The sequence below is a fragment of the Diabrotica virgifera genome, chromosome 7, assembly GCF_917563875.1.
Source record: "Diabrotica virgifera virgifera chromosome 7, PGI_DIABVI_V3a".
In the NCBI taxonomy this organism is placed as follows: Eukaryota; Metazoa; Arthropoda; class Insecta; order Coleoptera; family Chrysomelidae; genus Diabrotica; species Diabrotica virgifera.
Window position 1 is genome coordinate 31,610,072 of NC_065449.1, and position 26,451 is coordinate 31,636,522.

The following is a 26,451-nucleotide window of genomic DNA, read 5'->3' on the forward strand; positions in this document are numbered from 1 at the left end:
ATCTTGCCAGTATATGTGGTAGAGCAGAAGGTACTGGGTTCTTTCTGTGGTGATGGATAGACTAATTTCAGGGCTTTCTTATGGAGTTTTTGGTTTAAAACTTTATTGATTGTTTGTTCGTTATAGCCATTGTTTACTGATGTTCTATTCTATTTCGAAGTTATTTTTTGACATGAGAATTTCTGTCAGTCTATGTATCATGCTATGGTAGGCAGCTAATTTGTGTTGTGTGGGATGGGATGATGAATTGTGTATAGTTGTGTCAGTATGGGTAGGTTTATGATATAAGGAGAACTCATGTTTGTTATATCATAAACCTACCCATACTGACACAATTATACACAATTCATCATCCCATCCTTCACAACACAAATTAGCAGCCTACCATAGCATGATACATAGACTGACAGAAATTCCAATGTCAAAAAATAACTTCGAAATAGAACTGAACATCATTAAACAAATAAACAATGGCTATAACGAACAAACAATTAATAAAATTTTAAACCAAAAACTCCATAAGAAAGCACTGAAATTAGTCTATCCACCACCACAGAAATAACCCAGTACCTTCTGCTCTATCACATCTACTGGCAAGATAACAACAAAAATAGCCAGATACATAAAAAAGAAAGGAATAAGACCAGCTTTCAGAACTAACAACAACTTAAGCAAATATATTAAGAACAATAAGAGCCGAAAGAGAAAACAAATACAGAGTGGTGTCTACAAACTAACTTGTGGCGACTGTCCGAAAACTTACATCGGTTAAACTGGCAGAACCTTTGACAAACGGATAGCAGAACACAAAAGGGCTTTCAACAATAGAAAAACAAACACTTCTACATACGCACTTCACCTTCTAGATCATAATCATTCTTTTAATGAAGAGTTTCAAATTCTGCATATTCAAAATAAAGGCCTTAAGCTATCTTTATTAGAATCTATGGAAATTAATAAATTAAAAAATACAGATATAATTCTGAATGACCAACTCGACACCAACAGCTCCCCACTCCTCAACCTCTTCAGTTAAAGACTTTAAAAAGGCAAACACATAGTAAACTAAATTACTTGAGAAAGACACTCTGCCGAAACAGCTGTAATCACATAGTTATAATAAATTTTGTGGAAGTATGGAAATAAACGTTTTCAGTGTTTTATTGTTAGATAAAATGAACTTCCATCAAGTAACGGTCGAATCCATCAATTAAATAACCAGTTAACCAGTCTTTGGGTAATACGTCTGAGCTATAAATTTGGTTCAAGAGTGTCACTAAGACATCAATGTACTAAGACATACTACTTAGCTTAAAGAGCTAATAAAAAAAAACAGGAAAGCAAGACTTTAAATTAAAAAAATAAATTAGGATGAAATATATTTATTTTGTTTAAAACATTACAGCTACCACATTTTATCTTGACCCTGATTCGTCTTTCTCGCCTTATGTCTTTCTATCTCTTTTTGTGCTGAACTGAGGTTCTTCAACTATTTAACAATGTGACGTTAGTCGGGCATATATAAAATCCTTAATTTTACAGTTTTGGAATACTTTCAACATCTAAAATAATTAGATATCGACTTAAATAAACTGTTTCGTTATAGTTTGCACAACTGAAGCAGTAAAATAATTCCAAAAGTTTAGGGTTTTCAAGAATTTCAGGGTTTACAGTTTTTTGCTCACACAATGTATAATATACATTATATTTTAAATATTTAAACGAGATATTTAAGTACATTTTTACAAAGAAGACGGTTACAATCTGTTTTTCAACATTCTGTTTTATATCATACTCAGATGAAGTTCATCCATTTATAGAATACAACGTCCCATAGCATTGCTGTGAAGCCAGAAAGGTATAATTATTCTATGCCTCCTATTCTTAACGTATCATCTTTTACAATACAAAATAATTGTTAAGAAAAGCAACAATATCTTCTAAAATAAATTTAAATAAACGCAAAATGTCTTAAAACGTTACTATATCACCACTCATACACGAACTTGTGATACCAAGAATAAAATATTTCGTTAGGTTTTTGTTTGTAATCCTAAAAAATCACAGAGCCTTAAAAATAGTGAATTACCAAAATTATCGGTGCACACAAATAAATAATGCGCAATAAAACCAAAAATGTACTTAATCGATCTTGACGGCGGCGTAAATTTTTCTAACGAAAGCATATGCAGCAAAGAACCCTATGGAACCGGTGAGTAACCAAAAAGTGAAAACCATCAGTCCAGTGTAGCTGATGTAAAGTAGCGTCGGTATGAATTCTGTTATTTCTAAAACTGTCATAAAGTAAAATAGTGAGTATCCTAAAATGTAGAGGGCGCTGCCACCGGATACGATAAAGCTGCGCCACCACCAGTGGTAATCCTGCAAAATATATTATTATTATTATTACATAGTAAATAAGGGTTGGGGTCATTAAGACCCATTTAAGCTCATTTACAAGAAAAATGAAATAATACATTACAAAATAATTAATAGCACAAATAAACTATAGACTACTAGATTGTACACAATACTGTTCAGTTTACAAACCAATAACAGTCTATAGTCTATTTTTAAACCAAGAGGAGTAATTCAAATTTCCCGAGCCGTAAAGCTTGTATGTAATTGGTCCAACCTCAGGCAAGTTTACTCCACTGTTATCAAATTTTGACACTAATGACATTTATCAAATTTTGACACTTTTGGCATTTCATAGGTTAATTAAGGTATATAAGCGATTTTTTGTATTTTCTGCGTTATTCCTTGAATTTGTAGATTTTTAGTCTGCTTTTATACAAAATACAGTTGTTTTTAGAACTCTTTAGCGACGTATTAGTATAATATAATATTTATGGATTACCGACGAAGGCCGACATGATCAACCAAAAAAGAAGATGTATTTGATGATAGTTCTAGTGACTTTCTTGGGTGTGAATCTGTCTTTTTACTTTACTCCTCTTGGTTTAAAAACAAAGCTTAGTTGATTTTTAAATGCATTTATAGATGGAGAATTTATAATTTCCGTTGGGAGACTGTTCCATATATCAAAAATGCGATTACACAGAAAATGTTGGCGATTTATTAAATTGATGAATAATCGATGAATAATAATTGATGAATAATCATTAAAATTCGGAAGGTGATAATTACGTAACCACAGTCGACGAGCTTCAAAAGTTGGTAACCCTGCTAAAGAAAGTCACTGTTGGTAATCTGACCTTCGTTTGAAAGATAGTCTGGTGACTTTCCTTTGGATATTTTCGATATCACGTTCTAATCAGTTCTATCACGTACCTAATTCTGGTAATTAGGTATAGATAATTCACGTATCAGGTACTAATTCTGGGCACCAAACTGTTCCACAGTTACCTCAGTAGGGAGTCGAACATAATTCTTTTACAATCGAAAAGAACACGAAAATGATATTTTTGTAAAAGTCTTATTAGGTAGTTATAATTTACTATTCGCTTTTTTAGTAATGTTTGAAATATGTTCGGACCAATTCAAATTTTCATTAATTGTTACACCAAAGTCAGTATTGATCCCACAGTATCCAGTATAATACCCATCTATGAGAGCTATGAGACTCAAGATCACTAGCATACAACACATATAGTAGTGGACCCAAAACAGATCTTTGTGGTACACCACCTAAAACAGTTTTTTAGATGGCAGCGATTTGCCAACTCTTACACAAAACTCCCGATTTGTTAAAAAAAAAGAATGTGTGTGTACTTTGTACGTACGTAAGAAGTTATACTTCTATTATATGATTTCAACGAAATAAATATAATTTCGAACAGTTTATTTATAAAATAAAAATGCATACCATTTTTATTCAGTTGCAATGCGAAGCCAAAACCGTCTTAATTTTTACTTAGATTAGAGAGTGCAGCCAGCACTCTTATCGACGATTTCACCTTTTGTTAGAGGCTCTTCAGAGAATGCATAGGCTGCTTTCTCTACTCCAGGTAAAAATTTTTCGACATATTAGTCCCCCATTGCAACTGACGTGAAGGTAGTAGGTGCGTAGCGGCATCTGCTAAATGAAAGACTAAGTTTTTCAATCTAATAAAAATATTTGTAAAATAAAATATTTTTAAAAGATTTTTAATTGAAAAAGTTCCGTTGGAACTTTACCAAGCTGCTGACGAGGGTTGTGAATTGCATAGTGTAGAATTCCTTCCCTTTTGTCTTCACTGCAGCATCCATCTAGCTTGCATATTGTAGAATCCTTGAAGGTGTCACCAGGAAAATGGGCCAATAAGTTTTTCAATTAAAAATCTTTTAAAAATATTTTATTTCACAAATATTTTTATTAGGTTGAAAAACTCAGTCTTTCATTTAGCAGATGCCGCTACGCACCTACTACCTTCACGTCAGTTGTAATGGGGGACTAATATGTCGAAAAATTTTTACCTGGACTAGAGAAAGCAGCCTATGCATTCTCTGAAGAGCCTCTAACAAGAGGTGAAATCGTCAATTAGAGTGCTGGCTGCATTCCCTAATCTAAGTAAAAATTAAGACGGTTTTGGCTTCGCATTGCAACTGAATAAAAATGGTATACATTTTTATTTTATATTAGTATTATTCCTATAGAGTAACTAGGTCCATTTTCCGTTGGAACTTTACCAAGCTGCAGACGGGGGTTGTGAATTGCATAGTGTAGAATTCCTTCCCTTTTGTCTTCACTGCAGCATCCATCTGGCTTGAATATTGTAGAAGCCTTGGAGATGTCACCAGGAAAATGGGACAATAAGTTTTTCAATTAAAAATCTTTTAAAAATATTTTATTTTACAAATATTTTTATTAGGTTGAAAAACTTAGTCTTTTAGTTTATTTATATTTTATTTAAAGATTAAACTAATTTTTACTTAGTACTTTCCAAATTTTTTTATTAAAACAATACCAAAAATTAAAAAAAAAAAAGAAAACACCCGGATTCAAACCGGGGACCTCTTGATCTCCAGTCGAACGCTCTACCACTGAGCTGTACTCCTTTTGTTTGTGCGGGTGCGGACTACAAGATTTCTCAGGCATAGTGTCAAATAGACCAAGTGAAGTATAAAAATACTTTAAATATTACTTATTATCTTTTTCCCGAGGTAGACAAATCCAAAGATACAAAAATTGTAGTAAATGTATTTACTAAAAACACTAATATATTCTTTCCACACCTCTTTTGGACTGATACATACATAACTTAAAACATTTAGCAACATCGACGTATAAATAAAGACATCTTTATTTATAGGTTCCATGTTTAGCAACGAACTCCATACTGTCTGTGTACGCATGCGCACAGAATAATAAAAATTCACTCCCAATAGCGCCTAAAGAAATACAACTTGTCGTTTTTTATGCATTGATTAACACACCACAATAAATTAGTCAAGATTGATCGACTTTTCACAAATTATTCATGTTGTTGTAGGGGAATAATTTTTTGTTCTCGAAGCAACTAATCTAAAAGACACTCTTTCGTCATTAATTCGATAACTTTACTAATATCAGGTGTATTTAATTATTGGGATCAACTTACTTCCTTTTTTAAATATAGTTGGAAACACTCTTCTAAATTCGAAGCTAAGAGTGTGCATTAAAAGATCACATTATTAGTGATAGTGGAAGAGCGAGGACATCTGAACATTTTTTCAAAAGTACAGTGCCGGCAAAAAAAATCTTTACATTGCCAAATAAATCACCAAATTTGAAGACAATTTGCATGCGTTCTGTCTGCGCTTGGAGGGGAGGGTTGGGGAGGGGGGACCGCTTGGCTTATTTAGGGTATTCTGCGCGTTTGTACTGTAAACAGTTGGCTTTGTGCGGGTAGTCAGTGTTAAACTTCTTCTCATTTACCGCGTAAAGTTTGAGATCGTCAAATTCTAAATTGAACTGACAAATATGGGTCGAAAGAAACTCACAAAAGAGGAGAAGGTTCGTGCTTTAACATTACTGGAGAAAGGGGACTCTGTAATTACCGTAGCACGTGATATTAGTGCTTCAAGAGGGGCTATTTATCAACTGAAACGTTTAGAATTTGACGATCTCAAACTTCACGCGGTAAATGAGAAGAAGTTTAACACTGACTACCCGCACAAAGCCAACTGTTTACAGTGCAAACGCGCAGAATACCCTAAATAAGCCAAGCGGTCCGTAAACTACAGATAATTGCCGTCGCAAGTACGCTATCCACCCTCCCCAACCCTCCCCTCCAAGCGCAGACAGAACGCATTCAAATTGTCTTCAAATTTGGTGATTTATGCCGGCACTGTAATGTAGAAATTTTATCGGGTCCTGTAGATTAATTTTTTTTTAATTTGTCAATATGGCGCTTAATGATTTCAGGTGAAAGATTGATATACATAATCAATTTTAATCAATTTTTAGATTTTAGGAAACTGATTTTGAGACGGTTCAATGGCAAAAACTTTAGAAAATGTATCTGCAAGAATGTTAGCATACATGTTCTCACAAATAGTTTCATCGTTCTTTTTTTAATATTGGAATGGACAATTTATAAAACAAAGAAGACCTAACCTATTTATACAGTTTTTTAGAGTAGTTACAACTTATAACAGATTCTTCGTATGCCATCTGGTATATTAATGTTTTAATTGTGCGAACTAAATTCTTTAGGTATTATTTTACCCAATATTAAAATAAAACTTGATGAGACAATAAAGAAGAGTATAAATATTGTGTACATCCCATTTATTTGCAATCTGGAATTTAAATTAAAATTAAATAGCGTGTCTAAACAAGGTGTGCCAAGTGATAGTATCTTGTAAATGGGTCTTGTGTTCAAAAGAAAATATTTGTCTTTGGAATTAAATATGTTGGAATAATTAATCAGCTAATGTAATACTCACCTCTCCACACAGTTGAAAATATACCATCACAATAGATATTTGAGAACAAGATATTATTAATATGACGAAAACCAAGAAGAGGAATCCGAAAAGATAGTAGAACTGATTTTTCCATATGGCCGTGAATATAAAAACGAGTTCTATAAATACTGCTCCAAATGGTAATATTCCTGCCATCAGTGTGCTAAACAAATAAATCGAATTAATAAATTTAAATCTATTTTTATTATACAATTATATAGTATGGTGCAAATGAAAGGAATAAATTCTTCATTTCGTAGCCGGCGACTTAAGGAAAAACCCTGAAACAGGTCGATTTTTATTTTTAAATTTTAATTTTTGAGTATATTATACTAGTGACGTCATCCATCTGGGCGTGATGACTTAATCGATTATTTTTTAAATGAGATTAGGGATCGTGTGCTAGCTCATTTGAAAGGTTATTCAATTCTCTATTCAGAAATATAAACATTAATATAATTATTTGTACACGGCCCAAAATTTTTTTTCTGAATTAAATTAATTGACACAAAAAGAAGAATGTGTGAAATTTATTTGATTTAAAATATATTTTACAGCTGTCAGAAAACAGAAAATCATGTTTATTTCAGAAATAACATTGCTTTTCACTTAAATTCAATGTTCGAATTGCCAAGAGGCAGGTGGGTGGCAGCTTGAACATTGAATTTAAGCGAAAACAATGTTTATTTATGAAATAAATATTGTTTTCTGTTTTCTGACAGCAGTAAAATGTATTTTGAATTAAATAAATTACAAAAATTTTTCTTTTTGTGTCAATTAATTTAATTTGAAAAAAATTTCTTTTGGACACCTTGTATAAATAATTATGGTAATGTTTATATTTCTAAATAGAGAATTGAATAACCTTTAAAATGAGCTAGCACACGACCCCTATTCTCATTTAAACGATTACGTCATCACGCCCAGATGGATGATGTCACTAATTAGTATGCTATATATTCCAAAAAATCATAATTTAAAAATAAAAATCACTGGGGATTTTTACGGTCTGTTTCGGGATTTTTCCTTAAGGACTGTTTCGCGATTTTTCTTTAGGTCGCCGTCTTGCAAAATAACGAATTTATTTCTTTCATTTTCACCACAACGTAATACATAAAAATGTCTAATAATATAAAGATAACAATAACTTACCACAATATTGGATTCATATACCAGTGTTGCTCAGGAACTTGTCTTGGTATCTGATTTGTTCTGACCGGATGTTGGTACGGCTGTTTTCTGTATCCGAAGTAGTACCCCAGGTATACCAAAGGTAGTGATACGAATACCCACATCAACAAAAGATTGATCATGGCGGAAAATGGGACTGCACCGCTGCTTGCCTTCATTATCGATGTAAATAAAAAATTTAATTAATCTTCGATTATATTAAATTCTAGTCTAGTCAATGAGGGCAAAAGAAGGATATTACTTCAGATTTCTATCCCAATGCATCGATTTTTGATAAAATTTCGGGAATAGGCCCTACTCATGGGCAGGGGGGGCCGTGCCCCCTCTAGCTTTTCGGTTGCTTTAAACTATATATTGCCATCCAAAGTATAAAAAATGTAATGTACATCATCTTCACGTCTGACCCCCCTAAAAATTTTTATATGGGCGCCCATGGGCACCTACTTACCTTCTAATTCAAAATCTACCCCATGCCTATACCTGCTTTATTATTTTTACGGGTGATTGCCCGAAAAGGTATCATTTTTCAATGAAAATGGCAAATTTTCAATCACGAATAATTCAAAAAGTATTAAGTTTAAAAAAATATATTAACATCATTATTTGCTTAGAATTAAGTACTCTAACGAGTCCCAGGGTTATTTTGACCAAAAAGATGTCTTCCTCCAAGAAGGGGTGGGAACCACCCCCAAGATAAAAGCATATTTTGGCTATTCTTGAGCTATTCCCTACATACTCTGAAAATATCAAGTACTTTGATGCATTAGGACGGAATTTGGAGCCAAATAGTCTCATTGACTGCACTAATAGGAATTCATTACTTACTTTTCCCCAAATGAAGAAATTTAAAAAGAAACAAGTCCCGCCTACAATAGCAGGATACAGCACAGCTGTGAGAAAGGCGGCTCTTTTCCACTCTCTTCCCTTCATTGTTTTATAGAGACGAGCAGATAGATAACCTGCCACAGCTCCATGGATCATGTAGAAGGTGATGGCTGCTGTGGTTAGAGCTCCTCGAGACGCTGGGGATAGCATTCCTAACATAGCAAAAACTGAAACAATATTAGATATCAGCGTATACAGGGTAGCGAGAAAATATGGAAACACAGTAATTTCTCGGAAACCGCTAGAACGATTTTTATGGATTTTGGTGGGTAAGGGTCTTTTAATGCGGCCGATATTATAGTGGTAATTACATTGTTGTGAAATCTTCCGTTTTTCTGGAAATCTAATGAACTTTCTTATTTGAAATGGAACACCCTGTATATTTTTTACGTTTTAAAGTCCTTAGGACATACTGATTATTTTTCAAGTTATATTCCCTATACCTAAATGCCGTAGTCTCGGAGTTATTGCTAGATTTATTAAAAAAAATTAAACAAATAAAAATTAATTTTTTCGGCCCGACTAGACATTATTTTAGGTTTTTTTTTATCATTGGGAACAAAAAAGGTCTTTCATAATTTTCTTGTAAAGTTAATCGTTTCCGAGTTATAAACAATTTAAAACTGAAAAAATAAAAAAATTACGATTTTCTAGGTTCAAAAACACAAGTAAAAAATATTATTTTTGTAACTACGAAGTGCCTAAATTCAAGTACAAACCTTATTGTATTAGATACCGATAAGTGATTTGGTCTTATTTCATTTTAAAACATTGTTTTTTAGTTGTTAATGCAGCCCGATCGCCCGTCCTCTCATATGCGCTTTATTAACAATTAAAAAACACTGTTTTAGAATAAAACGTGCCAAAAATTCTTATAGGGAGCTGGTAGAAGAAAGTTTGAACTTGAATTTAGGTAATTCGTAATTTCAAATATTATTTTTTTTTTCTTGAGTTTTTGAACCTTGAAAATCGTCATTTTTTCGATTGTTTCAGTTTTTAATTGTTTATAACTCTTAAACAACTAACTTTACAAGAAAATTACAAAAGACCTTTTTTGTTCCCAACGATCCAAAGAAGCTAAAATAATGTCAACCCGGGCCGAAAAAATTGATTTTTATAATTTGTTTAAAACTTTTTTTTTAATAAATGTAGCAATAACTACGAAATTACGGCATTTAGGTATAAGGAATATAACATGAAAAATAATCAGTATTTCTTAAGGACTTCAAAACGTAAAAAATATACAGGTGTTCTATTTGAAATAAGAAAGTTCATTACATTTCCAGAAGAACGGAAGATTTGACAACAATGTAATTACCACTATGTCGGCCGCATTAAAAGACCCTTACCCACCAAAATCCATAAAAATCGTTATAGCGGTTTCCGAGAAATTACCGTGTTTCTATACTTTCTCGCTACCCTATAAATTAAAATTCATTCATTCATTAAGCAGTACAATCCCTAGGGAGTATAGCTAACGCCATGGCGTTCAAAATCCTATTATTTATAGCCTGTTGTGTGTCTTTGGTGCTACCGTGACTCTTTTCCATTTCTTCCTGTCCTTACACTGAACTTTTCAGTCTTTAACATTCATTGTACTTTCTTCTACATCATCCAGCCATCTTCTTCTAGACCTTACTGTAAACAGTTAGTTATCCTTCTCAACATATCTGAGTGTGGGCGTCTTTGTATAATATGTACAATCCATTCTAAGCGAAGATATTTTATATTTATCTAACTATATTTTATATCTACCTTTAATTCTTCCTAAATTTCGGCATTTATTTTCATTTTTCTTTCTCCCTCTCTTGTTACAATGTGGTCCAGTATCGTTCTCGTTTTTTTCCTTTTAAATTTCAGAAGGCTGTCTTCCGCTTTCCTGTTAATCGTCATTGTTTCCACCCCATATGTAACAATAGGTCTTATGTAGGATTATCTTTGTTCTACTACTTACAGTCTTGAGTAAAAGGGCAACACGGGTTCTAGCTATTTCTCCATGTAAAATCCCATAAGAAATCGCTAAGGTCCACTCTGGTCATTTTTGACTCTTTTTGTCACGTCGCAGCAGAGGGCAACAGAGGATAACAGAGAGATCACAGAGGGTAGCAGAGCGTCCAACGTTACCCACAGCATCACTCTGCTACCCTCTGATGTGATCTCTCTGCTATACTCTGCTGGCCTCTGTTACCCTCAGTGATCTTTCTGATACCATTTGCTACCCTCTGCTGCGACGTGACAAAAAGATTCAAAAATGACCAGAATGGACCTTAGCGATTTCTTATGGGATTTTACATGGAGAAATAGCTAGAACCAGTGTTGCCTTTTTACTGTCTTGCTTCCCAGCAGATTTCTATTCATTCCTTATGTTTATTTTGCCTTTTAGAATTCTTTCGTCTTTTCTCTCTTTTCCGGTTTTTCCTATTTTTACTCCCAAGTAGCTAAAGGTGTATACAGTTTCAAATGTATGGTTCTGTGTTATTAGATATTTCTGAGTTGTGTCGTCCTTCCGTATCGTCATGTATTTTGTTTTGTGCTAGTTTATCTCTAACCCTATTCTCTTTACTTCCTTATATAATTTTTAACTGCTTTTATAAGTGCCACCTTCGTCTTCGCTATGATGACTAGATCATCTGTTTTTGTTTGCTTTGTCCTCCTTATGCTTGCTTCCTATATCAGCTTAAACAGTGTCAATGAGAAAGAGTCACATTGTTTCACGCCTTTGTTTACTTTGATCTCCTTAGAGGTTGTTCCGTTGGAAGTGACTTTTGCTGTGATGCTCTTTAGACTCACTGCTCGCATGTCTTAATTTTTCTGGCATTCCAATATGCTCTAGCTCTACCATCATTTTTGTCCGATTTATTGTATCAAAAGCGCTTTTGAAATCTATGAATATTACATACATTTCTCTGATGTATTCTCTCGTGTGGAATTAATTGTCGATCTCCCCGGTCTGAACCCGTTCTGATATTATCCTAATATTATAGCAGAAATAATTTCTGGCTGCATATTTTTTTAATTATTTACTTCCCTTCATTAGATATTAAATACTTTATGTCAAAACCCCATTACATTTTTTTTATTTGAAATTCCAATCTATATTTCACAAGAACTAACCCTGTTCAAAAATTAATATGAAGAATGGCATACCCATCATTAGACGATACTATGTTATGAAAATTGCCTACCATGTGGGGGACGTTCCTGATGTTTTGTCGCAATAATTTTTTAATTCCACCTTGAGGAAAGGTAGCGATTCAGGTTTAGATTCATTTTGGTTGATAGACATTACTAAATAAGGAAACGACGGTTTTTTGACGATGTGATTGGCTGTGAAAGATGCCGGTTGATCGTTGAAATGAAAAGGAGTTAGTTAGAAATGGATATTTGAACCGTCCACACCGGGGTTCACATCGAACTCACAGAAACCACACCTTACCGGCATCAATTGGCTATTATCGCTATGTGAAGTCGATTGAATGGTTTACAATTAATTTTGTGTCTATAGAAGAATACCCGTGAAAAATTTCACTCCATAATTTTGGATTTTTAAAATGGGGCGACGCAGCTGATGACCGGTATGTGGTGGAAGTTTCTGTTATTTTTTGAAGTCCAATGTTATCCTCTATTTGAAGTTCCCAATGAGATGTCTGGTTTCGTTCCCGCTTTAGTCCTGTTCCCATTGTCCAAGGTCAATGGTTTTCGTTATAAGAAGCCCACCCACGTGTTGAATGGAAAGAGCATCATTACAGTTGCTTTCCTGATGAGAACAAAAGAGTTCGAAATGGTCCATAGAAAGATGGTAATGATCTCTGAATCGAAATTGAATATAATGCCTTTTATCTACCCACGGTTTTACTCACGTATCGAGTACTAGGAAGCAGATTTGTTGATCTTTACCTCGGTGAATTGATATGTTGTGGAGTGCAACTATGTAGACTCCCCATGTCTATACATTCATCACCCTTTTCCTTGCAATTTTTAGAAGGATGGGAATAGGTATAAGAGAGAATCTGTTTCCGAACTAAGAAATCCAAAGATTTATTGTTTTTAAACATTTATTTGTTTGAAAATGGAGTCTTTTGGGTTTCGACATTTTGGAAAGTTTTAGTTTAGTGTGGTGTGACAAGATGTTTAAAAAAAGGTACTGTACATTTTTGTTTCTAAAAGTGATTAAATTCCAAGTAAATATGTATTGAGAATTGCATTTGGAAAAATTTTTTTAAATTTTTTTATAGAGATTGCTTTCAATATGGTAAAAATTTTGAAAAAAAATGTTTGTAAACCGTTTAATATCTGAATATCCTTTGTCCTGTTTTGTTATTCTAGCTATCTAAACATTTTTGTTCAAAAATAAAGCCCTGATAGTATGTAAATTAAATAATTTGGAATGAAATTTGACAGCTACATGACTTTGAAATATGTAGGTCAATTTTGTTTTGAAATACACTTCTCGATAAAGTTTAAATTTTTTGTATTGGTAAAAGTCATATAACGGTCATAGTTTTTTTATTTGTCATTCCTGTAGTAAAGTCTGTATTTCTTTGAGAATATGTTTCTCTAAATAATAAAAATGAAGTTTTAATAAATATTTTAACAATGTACCTATTTTTATTTCTGTAACCCTTTGGAAAATTATTAACCAGATTTCTAATACAACTGAAATTGAATTTTAGTAAAGGAGAAAAGAGAAAATGGCATAGAAGCCAAGAATGATGTTGATAGTTGCCCAATTAGACCCAAAAGAGGAATCTCACATGAATGTCACCCCATTTGGTAGCTGTAAGTAAAGAAATATATCCAGTAAGTACCCAGTAATGAATCAGAGGATATTTCAAACGGCGTCCAATTTTGTTTAAGTAGTAAAATGTCCTCTAGTCAGTGTAAGTATCCTTTGTTTATTTGGTAATGGTAGTTAGTTTCTTATCCCTCCCATTCCTTAAAACGATTCCACGACCTGCCACCGAACAACCACTGAGCTGTCGTTCGCAAAAGAAGGTTTGAGTGTCTGTTCCTTCTTCTTTAGCCCCATTTCGACCCCAGTATTCAAGTAGTTTCTATGAATCCCTGAACCCATCTGAGCAGACATTTAAAACGCTTCAATATGTATTAATATATTATTATGCCAGATGGCAGAAGAAGACGAATTTCATGGCTGAAGAACCTGAGAGAATGGTTTGGATGCAGCTCAAAACAACTATATAGAGCTACTGCCTTAAAAATTAAAATAGCTATGATGATTGCCAACCTCCGTAGCGGAGATGGCACCTGAAGAAGAAGTATTAATATAATCATGTGTATTTTATAGTATTTGTTGTTGAATACATATTAAAACAGTTGAAAAATGAAAAAATACTTACATATCGTTATAAGAGACATCAAAAATATTTGAATTCCAGATCCAACAAGAGCAGCAAACAATCTGGAGTTACGTGGAGGTCTGAAAACATCTCCGTGTACCAACTTCCAACCAGTTTCTTCGATTGTTTCGTCGTAACTTTCGTCTGCATTATATTTCGCAATATCTCGTCGAAGTGTTCGAACCATTATCATGGTGAGAATGCCTACAACAAATTGTGATAGATAAACTTGTGACTCTGTGTAATTGTCTATATATACCATTGAACAGGAGAACGCTCTGGTACAGCTTGTCAAACCTAGGAACAAGTTTGACGAACTATAGGTAAATTGGTCTAAAATCTCACCAGAAAAACCAAAAAAATGATGAGACATGGCACACCAATACACATCTCTCTTTTGATGCAGATGCCACTACCATTCTTTTGCGCAATTCAGGTTTTTGAAAAGATGAGATGAACAAGTAGTAAAAATGATTATAGTAAAATCTACGAATTATTACGGAATAAAACTTTGCAATCAAACACGGCATAGTAGGAATCATATGTACAAGTTTTTAGGTTTGACTTTGTTTCAGTTCGTCAGCTTTCAACTTACCGGATAAGAAGAAAATGACGACGATAGAATTGATAATCGAAAACCAATGTATTTGTGCATCTGTCATGGCCAAGTAAGTATCCCATCTTGAAGCCCAACTCACTGACGATTCTTTCCATTCCACCTCGTATGTAAAATACAACTTCGTACCAGATACTGGATCGACCACTTGGGATTTATGTTTACTGGTCAAGTCGCAAGTATTTCCATTAAACTTCAACTCATCCATATGTATGGATTTTGCACTTATTTGAAAACCTACTATTCTGTACACATCGCTAAAAATAAAAAATTACAAATTTTATACATTGTAAAACTTAAAAAACACAAATAACAAAAAGAACAAACACAAATGTTGCATTAGGTAGGGCTGTAATAGGGAACTTGCACTTTTTTTTTATTACAGAATAATGTTCAGTTTTGTTTAAAAATGAGATTTTCAAAATTTCACGCTTCAAAAACTCGTAATAACGTAAGAAATACAAATTTAAAGTCTTCTGTGGTATAAAATAGTTCAAACAACCCGTGACGTCACATACATTATATAGTTATGATTATGGTTATATTTAGGTATGTTCTTCTTCTCCTTCTTTAGTTTATTGGCGCGGAATAAGGAAAAAATATTTTATATTCTAATGACATTTATCGTATGTCATTGTAATAATATATACCAGTTTGTTGAGATTGGAGTTTGATAGTTTTTGAAGGAAAGGAAAGAAGGTTTACTATGGACAATAAGTATAAAATGTTCTATGAATAGTTCAAACGATCAAAAACACATTTGGGACGTCACATAACTGTATTTTCTACTGACGTTTATAATGTCTAATTTAAAATTATATACAATTTTGTTTACTTTGTTGGTACAGAATGTAAACATATAACCGGATGATGTCACAATGCGTTTGGGGCCGGCTGGTATAATTTGAATTTTTAATCATCTTTGGGGCCAAACGAAACACAAACAAAACTTTTTTCTTTGATACATGTTTTAAATTATGTTCTGTTGTGATTTATAACATTTTTTTCGAATTTAAAATTTTATGCAAGTTCCCTATTTAAATTTTAAAGTGATATTTTATAGGTCTTGATCTCATAGATCTTTCCATGTGCGCTGAAAGATATTTTTTGAACGATAAGGCTGACTAAGAGTATGTGCCAAATAGGGGTATGCATTAACTTTCACTTTTACACTACATAGTAGGATTTCGGCATCTGTTAAGCATGCAAATCGCATGTCTTAAATAATTGAAACCAGGTGAAGCATGTTGATAAAAGGTATATTTATTATTTAGTATATAAATATTATCTTCCACTCTTAGGGGTCTTGTGCAGTTGTTACTGCATCCTTCCATATTTTTCTTGAGCGACCAACTGACCTTCCATTGAGCCTTTCCCAAAATTTTGTGTCTTTCATCAGTTAATCTTTGTACATATTCCAACCATCTTATTCAGTGAGCCTTGATGTAGCATACTATGTTTTTATCTGGATATGTAGGAGTTCCTGATTATGTCTTCTCCATTCCCCTGTTGTCTCGTCTCTACAATGCTCAAAGATAGTCTGTAGCAACTTCTGTTCCAATACCACTAACTTTTGTTATTTTACGTTGGTTCAGCATCCATGCCTCCCTTTCATACATCCTTGTAAGGTGAATTATGGTTTCATCCACTCTTTGACTGTAACTTCCAAGTCCTTTTCCGTTAACTGTAACCGATATTAAGTCTGTTAACTGATTTATGTGGCAACGAGGCATACACTGAAAGTTTTACATGAGCATTGCTAAAATGATTCCCATGCAAGCGAGTTATTGCACTTTTCTATTCTGATTTACTGGGTTGACAGGGATGCTTTAAAAAAAATAATAAAAATATACAAATCGAATGCATAAAGAAAAATCAAATGTGCTTAAATATAGCTGAACAAATACAACTTAAACAATACAGGGAAAATACTATAAACTAAATAATTTTCTGATTTCCTTAGGACTGGACTGGTAGAAGATAAAGAAACAATTTTTGTTTACTTACGGCTGTGGATTATGGTACAAAAACCTAAGTTTAAGGTGGTTATTGATGAAACTTCTATCTCCAACAGTGTTGCCAAGTCGGTATCCATGTTCTACTTGAAGTTCATTGGTTTCTGGATTGAAAACATCAATTGCTGCTGGTAGATTGTCTACTAACCTAAAATTACATTAAATATAAAACTATTATCACTAGTTAAACATTTATGACACATTTTGAATACAGTGTTAAGAAAATATATGTATACTTCTACATGTCTATATTTACTTAGAAAGTGCATAGACGTAGTAACAAATCCTTCTTCTTTTTTCTGCTTCCTTAACAGGCTCGCACCTGTTCCATCTTCGGACAAAGCAACAAATCACACAGGCAAAAGATCGCTAAAAATTTGGTCAGAAGAGAACTCCTACAAATCATATCTATACTATTAAGGGTTGCCCTTTACACTCTGTATCTCAGATAAAAGACCTAGGTGTTGTGCTCGTTTCCAGCTTATCCTGCATCCCCCATATCTCATCTGTTGTCTCAAAATCACTTCAACTTTTAGGGTTTATCAAACGTTATGCTAAAGACTTTCTAAATATCCCATCCATAAAAATATTGCGTCGTCGACACAAGAAATCCGCGTAACTTCAATTTTTACTTAAAATGAGATTTTACTGCCATCCATTAGCCAGTCGCCTATTCTAGCCATCCGACAAATAATACGTCATTTAAATGTAGATTTCTAATTTTAAAATGTATACTAGAAAAGCAGGTATCTCCCTTGTCAAAAAATTATGTTAGTAAAATACGCAACTACCGTGGATTTTCTGTTAAGTCAGTTAAGTGATTATTGTCGTTGATTTGATTTGTGTTTTTGGAGTGAAATAGAGGTTTTTAAGTTCTAATTTTACATCTGTAAGGAAGGATATCAATCATAGACAATCATAAGGTAAGTTGATTTATGTAATAAATGTTTTTATTACGATTTAAAAATAAAGATATTTTTGTTGCTTTAAACTATCACTGGAGTTACATAGTTTTCCATATTTTATTTTATGAACCCATGTTGGAGTTACATGTTCTTCTAATGTTACATGTTACTGTTTTTTAGGCTCTCCTGAAAAAATAAGGAAAATGGAGTTATGAGTTTTTCTTGTGTTGACAACGATTGTTCACTTGTGAGACCCCACCTAGATTACTGTTACTGTTCATGTTTGGTCTCCTCACTATAACACCTACATATATTCAAGCTATTGAGAGCGTTAAACACAAACTCTTAAGATTTGTTGCATTTAAACAAAACCAGAGGGTTGAAGAAATTAGCTATTCAAATATGGAAAAGTCTCTCAACATAACCTCTCTCCAAATCCGACGTATGCACAAGGATCTCAATATGTTTTATAGTACACAGTATACTGCACTCTAATATTTTTGGTCCTCAACAGGAAAAGAATATCAGAGAAGATTGCTGAGAATGGAATATTACAAAACGATAACATCGATGAAAGCTGGCAAAAACTCAAAGATAACATAATCGACGTTGCAACAGAGTCACTTGGAGAGAGAAAAGTAACGAATACTCACATATTAAGAAAACCCCGTGGTTTAGAGAGCAAGTTAAGATAAAATGCGAAGAAAAGAAGAAAGCCTTTTTACAATACAGAACAAAACAAACACAACAGGCATACAACCACTACAAACGAATCAGAAACGAAACGAATACTTTAGTGAGGCAAATAAAAAGGGAGCACTGGCAGAGTTTCTCAAAACAGATGGAACACGACTTCTACGGAACACAAAAAGAAGTATGGAGAATGATCAGGAAAAAGAAAGGAGTTGATCGAATTAATAAAAGCCAAACACATTCAGAAGGAAACATGGGCAGACTACTTCCGATCTCTATTTGCTAAAGGCGATGATAATGAACCACCAACACCAGAAGTTACGACAAACGAAGAAATAAACATCGAGGAGGGAGAGGTAAAGGAAGCATTAAGAAAATTAAAAATAGAAAATCTCCAGAAGAGGACAGAATATCGAACGAACTCCTAAAGTACGGAGGACAAGATCTAACTAAACAACTATTAAAACTAATACAACAAAATAATATAGAACAAAACAGAATACCACAAGAATGGAGATCAAGCATCCTAATACCTCTCTTCAAAAAAGGAGACAAATCAGACCCGGAGAATTACAGAGGGATTAACTTATTAAACACAACATTAAAATTAACAACAAAAGTGATAACAAACAAATTGAATGAAATTATAACATTAGCAGAAGAATAACAAGGTTTTAGGTCGGGAAGGTCATGCACTGACGCTATATTTATAATGAGGCAAGTTCAAGAGAAATCGTTGGAATCCAACAAACCGGCATATTTATGTTTAGTGGGCCTTAAGAAAGCATTTGACAGGGTCACATTAAATGACGTTATCCACTTGTTATATTCGAGAGAGGTACCTCTGGGAATAATTAAAACCATAGAAAACGTCTACCAGAACAACACAATAAAAGTAAAAGTGGAAGATGAACTAACTGACCCAATTGAAGCCGGTAATGGGATAAGACAGGGGGATTCCTTGAGTCCTTTATTGATCAACCTGATCATGGACGAAATAATAAAAAAAGTAAGAACTAAAAAAGGATACCAAATGGGAGAAAAACAACTTAAAATAATCTGCTATGCGGACGATGCAATACTAATCTCTCAAAGTGAAGATGATTTACAATGTATGATGCACCAATTCAACATAATCACCAGAAAACTTAACATGTTAATTTCCCCAAAAAAGACAAAATGCATGGTTATAACAGCAGATCTAATAAGATGTAAATTGGAGCTGGAAGGTCAGATAATAGAACAAGTGATGGAGTTTAAATACCTAGGCATCACACTATCTAGCTACGGAAGGCTCGAAACAGAAGAGGAAGATCAAGTGAATAGAGCAAACAGAGCCGCAGATTGTCTGAATGACACAATATGGAGAAATAAAAATATCGGAAAAGAAATGAAAGGCAGAATTTACAAAACAGTCATCAGACCAACAATCACATACGCGGCAGAAACACGACCCGACACAGAGAGGACAAAAAGATTGCTCGAAACAGCGGAGATGAAAACCCTTCGAAAAATCGATGGTAAGACTCTATGGGACAGAGCTAGAAGTACAGATATACGACGGAGATGCAAGGTGGATAATATTAATAACTGGGTAAGAAACAGAAGAATAGAATGGAATGACCACATAAGCCGAATGACAACGAATAGAGTAGTCAGGACAGCGAGAGATGGTTCCCCAATAGGAAGACGATTAGTGGGAAGACCACGAAAACGATGGAACGACAACTTACTAGAGTCACATTGAAAAAACAGACAGAGTCATGTCTATACAAAAAGAAGAAGAAGAACTATTGAAAAAAATTAACCTCCATGTTCCCAGTAGACAAACCTTAGACAAGGAAAGAGAGAGGACGAGTAATCCTATGTTTCAATACATACATATGTTTTTATTACGAATTTTAGATGATGATTTACTTTATTTTTTATGAAATTTTAACCTTCAACGAACACCCACCACTGACAACCCATTGTTATTTTTGACGTGACCGCCATGTTTTTGGAGACAAACAAGCCAAAAACTGGCTTCACTTTTGGAACGTGTGTGTTAAATGAGTGTTACCCGTCCCCTCTTTTTTCCTTGTCTAAGAGACAAACAAGGCTAAATCAACCCTTTTAATATTAGACCCCATCGAAAAAACTACGGACACAAATACTTCATATCTAGAACACCAAGGTTTGCTAATCAATATTCGCAAAGGTTAGATTGCTATTATAGTATCCCAAAGGAATTTAAAGCTCAGCTTAAAAACTGTGTGTGATAGTTTGATGTCCTTGTGTGTCTTGTACATTTTTTGTTAATGTTTGTCATTTACTGTTCCTATTTTTGTATGATTAAAATTTTTTAATTTAATGTAGGTTAGGTTAAAAATCTTCTGTGATTTATTAATAATGTCTATATTGTATTTTAATTGGGCTATCGTCCGTTGATAAATAAATAAATAAAAAAGGCAGAAAAGAATTCTTAGAAATGATAGTAATTATATTAGAGTTTATTCTTAAAGGAAATAATCTATAAATTGTTAAAAATCCACAAGGAAAAATTTCCTGTACCTGGCTGTATACCATTAATTACAAGTAAAATTTAATAAAAAATTTTTGGCTTGGTAAAAGGTATATTAGTTTAAAAAGCCCCTATAGGGCTACAAACATAGAAACAAAATGCTTTCGCTCTGTAACAAGAGCATCATCAGTGTTACAAGAACATGGTGAGCCAACCAAATAAATACAAAGCCTTTCAAAAATAGACTAAAAGTCTTATATAAATGCCAGAATGGCAAAATCCAAAGGATGGATAAAATTCCTATGGCTACATCCCTAGGGCAACATTATGACTCCCACACGTGGTAAGATTCATTTACCACATGTGGGAGCCATATGTTGCCCTAGGGCCGTAGCCATAGGAATTTTATCCATCCTTTGGATTTTGCCATGTTGGCATCTATATAAGACTTTTAGTCTGTTTTTAGGCTGTTTGACCTTTGTATTTTTTTGGTTGGCTCACCATGTTTTGTAACACTGATGATGCTCTTGTTACAGAGCGAAAACGTTTTGTTTCTATGTTTGTAGCCCTATAGGGGCTTTTTAAACTAATATACCTTTTACCAAGCCAAAAATGTTTTATTTAAATTTTACTTATAAATTGTTAGATACTGAGAGTTCTTAGTTAATTTCTATTGCATTAAATTTTCATATTAGCAAATTTTTATGAAAATTCCACACCTGTAATTTTGAACCAATCAAAATACGTTATTTTGACAGATCACCATGGCAACGGAGGTATTTTATCGGAAATTTTTTGCTCGTGGGGTACCCAACAGCGAATTATAGTGGAAATTTTTTGACGTTTACAATAACAGAACATTTTTGACAGACTGGTTTTTATTTGTTTACATAATTTAGTTTTGATTCATTTTCTATCACTTGTAGTTACTCAAAACTTATGTAAAATTGAAGAATATACTATTTTCTATCTTGAAATGGTATTCCCATGCAACTACAATGAGTAGAAATTACGAATTTGAAAGCCTAAATAATTGCTGACAAAGCTATGGCGCGCTATTAATCTGTTCATGCAGCTTTGGATTTTCAAATGCAAATTTGGTGTGGAATTTTCTTACCGAATACCACGCGAAGTCAAATTAATATCCGGAAATTTTTTTTTGATCATGAATATTTTTAGAAAATTTCCCTCGTCTGCGACTCGGGAAATTTTCAAAATATTCATGATCTCAAAAAAATTTCCGGAAATAATTTGACCTCTAGTGGTATTACTAGTGAAAATTCTGTTGTAATGTTATATCAATGATGTTAATACTTACAAATGAACAAAGTATTCATGTTGAATTCTATCTACTACAACTTGAGATTCTCTAACACTCCAGTTGATTGGATTGCCAGGAGAATTGCACAATAAAGTACACGGGGTATATTCTGCCATCTTTACAACGTAGGGAGTATTTACAATTCTGTCTCCTCTTAAAACTTCTCCCAAATTCTCAGATTTGTACTGGATATTCTCAGAACCCCCTTTTGGTAAACAGAAGGGTAGAGAATAATATTCGTAAGGTAATTGGGTATGTATACTAGTCATTTTTACAGCTCTTACTTCTATTGGATCACCTAAAAACATTACATTATATAATTACACAAAATATCAACATCTTTCTTTCTTTATCCCCTTCTTTTTCTCTATCAGGGTGTAGGATTTGGGCTAGCTATTTTAATTTTTATTCACTCATCTCTTCCATTATTTTCTATTTCCTGTATGAAGGATCTTTCGAATATATTTCAGATAATTCTTAAATAGTCCTGGGCGGATCTGTTTTGAGATGGACGTTGAGAGGTGACTCAAATTTTTCTGCAGAAATTGCTTGAAAATAGATCAAATAATAATATTTGAGTTATCCTCCCTCTCAAAAAGGTCCGGAACATTGTTTAAATAATCAAAATGTCAAAAAATTAAGGAAAAATTCGATTTTTTTCTTAGTTGTTTTATTATAACTTTAAATTACGTATTTTTTATGGGAAATAAGCCACAATTTTACTAAAAAATGAATTTATTAACGTTTCGAAGCCCAAATCGGGTTTCGTTGTCAAAATACAAAATACTATTAAAAAAAAAAAAAATTTTTTTTTAGTATTTTGTATTTTGACAACGAAAATTTTTTTTTTTTTTTAGTATTTTGTATTTTGACAACGAAACCCGATTTGGGCTTCGAAACGTTAATAAATTCATTTTTTAGTAAAATTGTGGCTTATTTCCCATAAAAAATACGTAATTATAAAAATGCCACAAGGAAATAGCTTCAGAACAACATATAACTTTAAAAGTATTTATTTTCGAGAAAAGTTGTACTGACATAAAAGTTGCGTAATGAAATTTCCTACAACATAGAATTGGTTAAAAATTTAGAAAATAGTCACCCTAGTTGCAAAATAGCATTAATTGCGAAAAAAACATACAAAAACAAGTATTTGTATTTTACGTTTTTCAACCATTTATGCTACACTTAGGACCTTCATATTTCACCCAGAAAAACTTGATACAGTGAAACAATACTGTAAATTTTATTAAGATCGGTGCAATAGACTACGCAAAATAAATTTTGCAATCCAGCTTTCGCAAAAAAAATTCATTTTTTAAAAATGTTACAGGACTGAAAATAAAGCAGGTAGCAGGTTGAAATTTTTTTTTCTTATAGAAGTGTACTGTACCTTTCATTTGCAACTTGAAAAATTAACATCGATTAATTACCACGGCGTCAGGAAATTTTTTAAATAAACATTAATTTTTGGTGCTACGCGCAGGACAGCGGTGTTCGATTCACACAAGTTGATTTCCGCCAAAATTTCTTCCAATATTTATCTAATATATTATTTTCTTATTAGAAAAGAAAAAAAAAGAAAAGAAATATAAAAAAAAATAATAAAATAAAAATTAAAAAAAAATAAAAAAAAAATAAAAAAATAATAAAAAAAAAAGAAAGAAAAAATATAAAAAAAGATATATAAAAAAAATAGAAAAAAAAATATAATAATTAAAAAAATATAAAAAAAATATGTAGATAAAAATGAATGACGAACTTGGACAGTCCATAGTAAAATAGCTTTCGAATGAAGTAGAGGGCTAAAGAAGAATGTTGCAGTTTTTGCTGTGGAACTCTGAGAACATCATTTGGAAAAAAATTAATAAAAATATATATATATATAAAAAATTATTAAAAAAAATACAAAAATAATTATTTATTAGTAGAATTGTTTATTATATTAGTATTAGTTTTAGGATAAGATACGAAAAAATGACTAATAAAATAAAAAATAGTAAAATTGGCGAATGGATTTAGTGTCCGCAGTCATATAAACCCAAACAAACAACAATTTTCTTACTCTATATTTTTTGTATATTAATATTATTTTAATTCCACAAAAATCAAACTAATTTTATTATTGTTTGTAAAATATTGTTTAAACAATTGCTTATGTTTAAAAATAATAAACTTTTATTCTGTAAGTTAAAATATATGAACAAAGAAAGTTTTTGCTAATAAAAGTGTTATTTCAAAGGATAGAGTATGTGTTTTTATTTTGCAATTAACATATTTATTTAGTTATATCGAAATGTAATAAAAATTAAAATGGATCAATTATCAAAGGTCATTGGAATGCCCAATCAGAGCAAACTATCCGCTGTCCTGCGCGTAGCACCAATAATTAATGTTTATTTAAAAAAATTCCTGACGCCGTGGTGTTAATCGATTTTAATTTTGCAAAATTGCAAATAAAAGGTACAGTACACTTCTATATGCAAAAAAAATGTCAACTTGCTATCTGCTTTATTTTCAGTCCTGTAACATTTTGAAAAAATGAATTTTTTTTGCGAAAGCTGGATTGCAAAATTTATTTTGCAAAATGTATTGAACCGAGCTTATTGAAATTATCAGTGTTGTTTTACTGTATCATATAGTTTTTTTGGGTGAAATATGAAGGTCCTATGTGTAGCATAAATGGTTGAAAAACGTAAAATGCGAATACTTGTTTTTGTATGTTTTTTTTCGCAATTATTGCTATTTTGCAACAAGGGTGACTATTTTTTAAATTTTTAACCAACTCTATATTATATAAAATTTAATTACGCAACTTTTATGTTAGTAGAACTTTTCTCGGAAATAAATACTTTTAAAGTTATAATCAAAAAACGAAGAAAAAAATTTAATTTTTCCTTAATTTTTTGACATTTTTATTATTTAAACAATGTTCCGGACCTTTTTGAGAGGGAGGATAACTCAAATATTATTATTTGATTTATTTTCAAGCAATTTCTGCAAAAAATTTGAGTCACCTCTCAACGTCCAAATGTACTAATATTTTTACAGATGCGCCCTGGTCTAAAAGTTCTTTTGGAAAAGATTAAACACTTAATTATGATATTTATTATTAAGTATTTTCTATGGGAAATAAGCCAAAATTTTACTAAAAAATGAATTTATTAACGTTTCGAAGCCCAAATCGGGTTTCGTTGTCAAAATACAAAATACTATTAAAATAAACAAAAATGTTGTTGCTAAGTAGAAAAATTCTTCTAATAATTTATTTAATCTGACTCATTTATATTGGCAATTCAGACGTATATTATACATTTTAAAGTGGAAGACTTTAAAATGATATCGCCAATATTTATGAGATGCGTTCCTTAGACTTTACTAAAAGATAGTTCATTCGATTACATGAAATCAATGATAGATAATGAACATAGAGTTCAATGGAGAGATTCAAGTATAGTCCTGAAAGAATCAGATAGTAAAAGAGGAAAATCAAAGAAGCGGCTCTAATTATGCTAAATGAAACCAATTGTGTCGCAAATTCCTCGGTAGAATGCAGTAGGATGTGGTTACCCATACTGAAAGAGGAAGTCAATAGAAAGAAAATACCACGATTAGTAAGTCAATAACATATCGAGTTAGTACAAATTTTATATTTTAGTATTACTTATTGTATATCTATGTATTATTAATATTATTTATAATTTAAACATACGAGTATTAAAGTCAGAATTTGGTATTAGTTTTTTGAAGGTAAATTAAATGTTAAGACCAAATACTTACGATGTCGGGATAGTATCACGAGGTTTTTTCCTAGTTTTCCCTCGTGATTTACTATGGAATCTCTAACGCGAGAATTTTACTGTCATCGTTGCATTTGGTTGTCTTTTTAAAGACAGATCACATGCTATGATTTTTTTTGCGACGGATATTCTTGAGTTGGGATTGATTTCATGTAATCGAATGAACTATCTTTTAGTAAAGCCGTCCCAGGAACGCAACTCATAAATATTGGCGATACCATTTTAAAGTCTTCTACTTTAAACTGAATTGCCAATATAAATGAGTCAGATT

At 32.4% G+C, this 26,451-nt stretch overlaps 1 protein-coding gene across 1 annotated transcript in view; it reads right to left on the reverse strand.

Moving 5' to 3' along the window:
* Positions 1-1,366: 1,366 nt before the first annotated feature.
* LOC114332957 (transmembrane 9 superfamily member 4) overlaps positions 1,367-26,451 on the reverse strand; it is a 36,522-nt gene continuing 11,437 nt past the window's right edge. Inside the window, exons 3-10 of the mRNA XM_050656580.1 lie at positions 22,378-22,678; positions 16,951-17,106; positions 14,923-15,200; positions 14,328-14,531; positions 8,911-9,137; positions 8,047-8,237; positions 6,874-7,057; positions 1,367-2,382 (exon numbers count right to left, since the gene is read on the reverse strand). Coding sequence (XP_050512537.1) covers positions 2,143-2,382; positions 6,874-7,057; positions 8,047-8,237; positions 8,911-9,137; positions 14,328-14,531; positions 14,923-15,200; positions 16,951-17,106; positions 22,378-22,678 — 1,781 coding nt within the window. The 3' untranslated portion in view covers positions 1,367-2,142. The remainder of the gene's footprint in view (positions 2,383-6,873; positions 7,058-8,046; positions 8,238-8,910; positions 9,138-14,327; positions 14,532-14,922; positions 15,201-16,950; positions 17,107-22,377; positions 22,679-26,451) is intronic.